Source organism: Panulirus ornatus, chromosome 39 (assembly GCF_036320965.1).
Source record: "Panulirus ornatus isolate Po-2019 chromosome 39, ASM3632096v1, whole genome shotgun sequence".
Lineage (NCBI taxonomy): Eukaryota > Metazoa > Arthropoda > Malacostraca > Decapoda > Palinuridae > Panulirus > Panulirus ornatus.
Window position 1 is genome coordinate 10254571 of NC_092262.1, and position 7974 is coordinate 10262544.

At 36.0% G+C, this 7974-nt stretch overlaps 1 protein-coding gene across 4 annotated transcripts in view; it reads left to right on the plus strand.

Annotated features, from left to right (window-relative positions):
* LOC139761118 (testis-expressed protein 264 homolog) overlaps positions 1-6888 on the plus strand; it is a 41775-nt gene extending 34887 nt beyond the window's left edge. For all 4 annotated transcript variants that reach the window (XM_071685045.1, XM_071685043.1, XM_071685044.1 and 1 more), the window contains one exon: positions 574-6888. In XM_071685045.1, coding sequence (XP_071541146.1) covers positions 574-821 — 248 coding nt within the window. In that variant the 3' untranslated portion in view covers positions 822-6888. The remainder of the gene's footprint in view (positions 1-573) is intronic.
* Positions 6889-7974: the final 1086 nt, after the last annotated feature.

Below are 7974 nucleotides of genomic sequence, written 5' to 3' on the forward strand. Positions count from 1 at the left end.
AGGGGGGAGGGGGATGGTATTCCATGTGTGGCGAGGTGGCGATGGGAATGAATGAAGGCAGACAGTGTGAATTGTGTGCATGGGTATATATGTATGTGTCTGTGTGTGTATATATATGTGTACATTGAGATGTATAGGTATGTATATTTGCGTGTGTGGACTTGTATATATATATATATACATGAGTATGGGGTAAACCATGGAAAGCTGTGTAGATATGTATATTTGCGTGTGTGGACGTATGTATATACATGTGTATGGGGTGGGTTGGGCCATTTCTTTCGTCTGTTTCCTTGCGCTACCTCGCAAACGCGGGAGACAGCGACAAAGTATAAAAAAAAAAAAAAAAAAAAAAATGAGTATGGGGGTGGGTTGGGCCATTTCTTTCGCCTGTTTCCTTGCACTACCTCGCAAACGCGGGAGACAGCAAAAAAAAAAAAAAAAAAAAAAGATAGATTGATGGATAGATGGATCATCTTGTACATATGTTCATTCTTGTTCCTAAAGGAATAGTGCCCCTCAGTCTGCGCATGTCATTATGATTAAATTTAAAAATTCTCTGAACCAAAACAGATGATGCTGTAGAGACTGCTGCTCAAACTGCACACATTACTGTCAACACTGCCAATACAAGTGAAGCTGCAGACATTGCTGATCCTATTGACACTGGCTCTGTAGGAGGAGAGGAGAGTGATGCTAACACTGGTTCGTCCTTTGAGGAGATTGATGAGAAAGAAGCAGCATCCATTCCGTGTGCAGGTGCCTCAAGCAAGAACAAAGAAGCTACTTTGAAGAAGGATGAGGATGAAGGGGAGCGATAGATGTTAAATCGACATGTCTTGAGGAGCATGCCTCGAAGATTTTCTCCCACTGGGAGAAAGTAACATCAGTGAAATACAGGAGACATTCTCAGTGTTGTCTAACTTTAGTAGGTTGCAGATACATAATATGAATAAAAGCTTTGCAGCAATATAATGGGCAGTTCTAGGAAAGGTCATTCAGTTATTGAAGGAACAACAGCTGTAGCATTAGTTTTTGGTCTCTGTAATTTAGACACTTTTATGATAAAAATGGTAAGTTGCACTAGGACGTAAAGTACCTCGTAGATAAAACAGTAATAATGTACAATAAATTGTGGAAACTAGGGCCATATGCAGCTGTGCCATCTCATTTTGAGAACATACCTTGAACTCAAAAGAAATGAGTTACTTTCAGAAGGTATCCCAAACAGTTTGAAAGTGTATAGAATTTGAAAATCAATCACATCAACATAAATGTGAGAAAAATCTTGATCAGAGCTTTCGTCTTATTGACAAAGATGAATTAATCCTTTAGAACTGTGGTTTAGCCTGGCTTTCTCATTGGACAGTATACTTAAGTTTTTATTTTTGTAACTAATTATCAGTGTAAGCAACGTATGAAATATGAGACACAGCAAGTTTATGCTGACTGCCCTCTGTATTCTGCATATGGCCCTCCTGCACAATAAGGAGGCTCTGATGATATTTCTCAAATAGCTAATGAAGTTGGTTTCTACCATGGAAGACTGTTGCATGTCATATAGAATATTGATTTTATCAGGATAGTTACTGTTGCTTTAGCATAGGGAGTAAAAAGTTGTTTAGGAAGGGGACTGCTCAGATTAGGAGCTAGTTTGTTTGATCTCTTTCGTTCAGTACTTAGGGTTGAAAATTATTTAAGAATGTCAGCATTTGTGTTGCTTTTGAGATAACAAGTTTGATTGTACTGATTATACTCATCTTAACAATAGGCATTGAAAAGTTCTTTGCTGATGTAAGAATATTAAAGAATATTAACGATAGGCATTGAAAAGCCATTTATTTAAGTAACACTGTATTAATGTTTAGAGTAATTTTACTATTTCCGGTTTCTTTCACTTTGTTTTAGAGTGATCAGCAGTTAATTTTATTTTTGCTTTAGTGAATTTCTTCAGATTTATAGTTATGCAAGTTTTTGCTTCATGAGAGGTAAAAATCTCAGAATAACATGGAGGAGCTAGGTATAAAGAAAAAGAAATAGTGACAGTGATATAAAGTAATTTTATTCATCATCATGTTGAAGTAACACTAACAATTTTCTGGAAGAAATGGAAGCTATTTTATACTGTATATGGCAAAGGAGAGTACATCTAGTAATGCTGCTGAAATTTATATATGTTTGAATTTTCATAGCCAAGAGAATTTTGAGGGAAATAAATAGGGAGACAGTTGCCAGATTTTCTGTGATGAAAGTATATGTTTTGTTCTCTGCAGAGAAACATGGTGGTGAAGGTAATTTTTTCAAAGCACTGATAGTATTTACAGACTGGCCATCAACAAAGGTTCTTCTGATATATTTGGATATATTGTGATTGGAATATTTGCTTTTTTAGCATCAGTCTGTAAAGATATGTCTGTGAACTTTAATGGCAACAGGCAAAATAGACTATTGAAGCTGCTAAGGAAAATGGTCACCTCCTCCTCACTGACTTGGTGTTGAGCCAAGTACTCATCATATGGAAGCAGAGTTGGGTTAGATCCATTAGTCTGCCGTATCATAACTTGACTAATCAGCAGTTAACCCCATTCCCTCCAAGTGGTGGCATGCCCTGCTACAGGTTGCACTTCAGACAGCTTTTCAGTGGGACCTCTCTTTGCTACGGTTGCTGTACATGAACATTTTAGGTACTTTGCCATATGTTGTTACTGTCGCAAAGCAAGGATGTTTTCTATCATGCTTCTGGTTTACATTAAAGGGGAAGCCTCAGATGAATATAGAAAATGTCATTTATAGCTTTGATGTCCAGTGTCAGTTATTCATCACCACAAGCATCTGTACCTTCATGGATTTTGATTGTTTGGAAAATGTTCTCAAGTATATATAGATTTTGTATACCTTAGAGCTTTGATTTTCACTGCCTTTCGAATTTTACAGTCAGTGAAAGAAACTAGAAATATGAAGTACTTCTACAGTGGTGGATGAATGGAATAAGTGATGGTGTTTTGAGTGCAGTGGTTAACAAGAAATTTAAAAAGTTGTATGATGTTTAGATTGTTTAAGAGATGGGTCACTTCAGTAGTAGAATTCCTGTGCCATAATATGGAAATAGGTAATTACACACACATTCATGCACACATGAATGCATCCCGTGAACTTAATCAATTAAAGACAAAAATATCTGAAACATTTTATGTAGAATGGAAATTATTAGATATACCTTATTCTTTGTAGGCTGCAGTATTTTGGCCATGTTTCTAAGTTCATGAAAATTCAGTCTAGGTTACTTGTATTTTGTTGAAATTAGTTTCATTTGACATATTAATATTCAAAATGAAAGATTAAGAAGTGCTTTAATGTTGTGAGAACTTTTACTCTCTTCAGTATAATAAACAAGAATATATGGGAGTGCATTGAAAGGCTGTATGTACTTAAGCTTCACATGTATAGGAATTGAGTTTAGAATTAGAAGTAACATTAATTACGTTGATATGTCGATGATTTTTCTTTTACTACCAAATAGTTCCAGAATGCCATTTGGGACAAAGCCCTTAACCAGTTTAACCCAGTTAGTAGTGAAATGGAAAAGCAAGAATTTCACAGACTACTTGGTGGGGCCTGTTTTTTTTCTATCTGAAACTTTCTTGTATCCATTGGTAGATTTCCATTGGATGAAACAAGTTTTTCTACATCTTTGTATTAAGATTCTTGACAATTCATTGTTGTTATTTTTTTGGTCGTTCAGTTGGACAGTTTTTTGGAATGATTGTTTCCATTGTCATCTAGATATATTACCATAGATTGTGCTTTATTTGCTGACTTGCTGCTGAAGTTGGATGATCCACTGTAGTTTGCCTTACCATCTGTTATGCATTTTGACTTCTCTCTCTCAGCTAAGTGATCTTCATTCCCATTTACTGTTTGTCATCAAAGAAGATTAGCATTTTAGAAAATTTTTACATGAGAATGGACCTTGTGTTTTATATAGCCCTTTGAGTAATGCACCAGAATGCATAAATGTAGAAAATTATTTATTTGGCTTTTATTTTGCGATCTTGAATTGTTCTATCACCTTCATATTTCATTTACATGGAGTGATTTAGTGCATACCAGGAAGGTATATTACCAGTACTATTCGTCTGGGCATCAGGAGGGTTAGTGACATCTGTTTAGTGAGCCAGCACTTTAGTGATTGTCAAGTTGCACTCCTCTGACCCAGGTAGCTGCCTTTTCTTTTTGCCTCACTAACATGTGGACTACTGGTATTCTCTCCACAAACATACAATCTCTCCTTGTCGTATGTAATACTTGACAACACTGAACTCACGCAGCTCATTCTTTGTAACTCTAGATTTTCCTGCAGTGAGCACTATGTGCTAGCCCTGCCTTTTTGCAGAATGGTAGGAATGGGAGGTAGAAGTAGAAGGTAGATACATTTAGGCAGGTTTATTAGGAAGAAACATTAGGTAGAAGTAGTAGGTAAGAGCATTAGATGGAAGTAGTCATTAGAAACATTAGATAGGAGCCTCTGCTAACACTGCGCTAGACTTGCTGTTTGCCAATGGCCTGTTAAGAGTGAGGCACTAAAGGCTTAGAAGTGGCAATGGAGTTCTTTAGTTATAGAGACACTGTTGCCATGGCCACCCCTTTGAAGGAGTTCCAACTGGAACAGGCATCAAAGATATAGATAGATAGACAGTTAGATATACAGTGTGCAAAAATGACCAAGTGTGTCCTCATTAATGTTAGGGTTCCATATTTTTCATTTTCTACATAACATGGTTTATCAGTTAAGGCTAATTTGCCACCACACTTTTATCCTCACTCTCAAAATTCCTTTATTTTACATGATCATAAGTCATTCTTCTTCAATCAGAATTTGCAATACCTCTCACCCTAATGGGTGCTCTCAACTACTCTCCCACTTACCTTTTTCATCAACATATTGCCATATGTCCCACTTTAATGATAATGTGTTTGACAGAAGCTCATGGATTCAGAACACATATTGTTCCATTAGCCATTAATTATGATTTAGATATTCACTTTATGCCCTTCACTTTTCATGAAAACTTTGTGTTGGTAAATCAGTTTTTTTAATGGAACCCATGATTCCAGAGTAAGTACTTAATTGCCAATTTATTTCTGTTAAACTGGGGTTCATTAATTGGATGTGTATGCAGGTAAGAAATATTTGCCTTGCCTTCATGTTGTATGTGTATCAGTGTATGTTGTATGCCTGTCTTTTTCTTCAGTTGCACCTCATTAGTTCTTACAATATTGATTCTTGATTTAGAAATTCTACAGTTCCTCTACATTGTATTATGAAAGATTTTTCTACTAGAATTAATTAATTTTTCTCTCGTGGCCTTTGTGAAATTTGAAACTTAACATACTGTAAGAAAATGTTTGGCTGTTATTGGCATAGAATTGTGTACTTTGCAGATCCATTGTTTTAGAAAAAGGGAAAGAATTAGTGACACTTGCCTGACAAAAGAAAATTTTTAGATCAGACTTCTTACATGCTGTCAGCCTAAGCTGAAGGATATAAATCTGATTTTCACCAGTTTAAGATTAAGTTGCATGATTTAAATCATGAAATCTTGGAATTTTGAAAGTGGCATGTAAGTTATTGAATGTCTTGATTGAAATTCATGATTATCTGTTATGTATTCCACTAATGTAGTGTGATTTGGGCAAGTATTTTGCCGGTTGTCTGTTAAGTTTACCTACTTTTTTGTATCCAATAGGCTGATTTGTGTCTGAATAGTTGTGTAAGTTGGCAGTATCATACAAAGTTTGTTCATATCAGCTGCTGTCTCTCTGCAAGTGAGTGATCTAGATTTTTTCATTTAGACTTTAAGAATTGTCTTCCTTATTTTTCAGTTGAAGGTTGCTTGTGTGTGGTCATGAGGCCCTTTTGCATGTATGAAGAACATTTTTTTGTTGGATTGGTGTCTTCTATGATTTGAACATCTTCAGTGCATTAACTTCAGGAGTAAAATATTTTATGTATAGATTATCAGTGGATACTTGAACGAAGTTCCTCTAGTACATTTCATAATTAACTGCTGATTTATCCAGCAGTGGCATCTTGACAGAGATCTACATCATATTTCATTGGCTCTCTGTAAAATGTTTGATGAATAACAAATGGCTGCCCTATTTCATGAATAATGGCTTGCCATTCAGATGACTCCTTGGATTTTTGTGTAGTGAAGGAAAGCTAGCTTTTCAATTTAAGATGTTTTTCTGTACCTGATCAACCAAGTTGGTTTATCAACCCATTTTGAACTGAAGAGCCATGTAGTAGTTCACCTGCAGCTGGGCATCCCATCACAAAAATGGTTAGTTGCTAGTTAGCTATATCATTTCATGGTTGTATAAGTAGATTTTGACAACTTTGATCATGACTGACAATTGCTTGATGGCTGGCCATTGGGGAGGATGTGGCTATGTTGTTAGATGGTCTGATTTTTCACATAGTCCCTATGCTGCCCATTTCTAAAATGGTTACTGGTATATATGGATGCAGTTTGTATATTGTTCATATGTGGGGAAAAAATCCTGTTGATGTATTTAAAAACTTTTTTCATGTTTTTATGTAAATGATATTAAACTTCACTTGAATATGCATATTGTTCATGTTTTTTTTAGTATTGTATGTAATATAGAAGTTTACCACATAAAGCACCAGTTAGAACATGAGTGTATATTTAGGTTATACAGGCATTTTTACCATTAGAAAAGTATTTCTTGAAATGTTGTGTATATAGGATGTTGAATTATGTTATCTTAAATTGCTAGAAAAATTAATAGAACATTGTTTTAGACTTGAAAATTCAGGAAATTTGTATAATTAGATTCAGAATATATGAAAAATTTCATGTATTTTTCAGTTTTTTTCATAGTTATGCCATTGTTGACCTCCACTGCAGAAATTATGAGTTTACTTAATTAATCAATGTACAGTAATGGAAAATTATTTGCCATGATAAGTATAGTTTAATGTATCATACATTGTAGCATACGTTACCTAATACACCCATCCCCGTAATATGGAAACTCACTATATGGAAATCCACTTTAACCTGACATAGATTAGGGGCTCATTCTGTTTAAGGCAAAGTAAAATTAGTATTTTGGAATTTTATATGACTTAAAAATTTTTATAGCCAAAATCAAATGACATTCGTTTTACATTGTCTGTCACTTGCCCTTTTCATGCAGTTCATATATTATATATGTTTATTTTTATTTTATTTTACTTTGTCGCTGTCTCCCGCGTTAGTGAGGTAGCGCAAGGAAACAGACGAAAGAAAGGCTCAACCCACCCCCATACACATGTATATACCTACACGTCCACAGACGCACATATACATACCTATACATATATATATATATACTTTCTTACAAACTATTCGCCATTTCCCGCGTTAGCGAGGTAGTGTTAAGAAGAGGAGGACTGGGCCTTTGAGGGAATATCCTCACTGGCCCCCTTCTCTGTCTCCCTGGGGATAGGGGAGAAAGAATGCTTCCCACGCATTCCTCACATGTTGTAGAAGGCGACTAGAGGGGACGGGAGCGGGGGGCCAGAAATCCTCCCCTCCTTGTATTTTAACTTTCTAAAATGGGAAACAGAAGAAGGAGTCACGCGGGGAGTGTTCATCCTCCTCGTAGGCTCAGATTGGGGTGTCTAAATGTGTGTGGATGTAACCAACATGTGAAAAAAGGAGAAATAGGTAGTGTGTTTGAGGAAAGGAACCTGGATGTTTTGGCTCTGAGTGAAACAAAGCTCAAGGGTAAAGGGGAAGAGTGGTTTGGGAATGTCTTGGGAGTAAAGTCAGGGGTTAGTGAGAGGACAAGAGCAAGGGAGGGAGTAGCAGTACTCCTGAAACAAGAGTTGTGGGAGTATGTGAAAGAATGTAAGAAAGTAAATTCTAGATTAACATGGGTTAAACTGAAAGTTGATGGAGA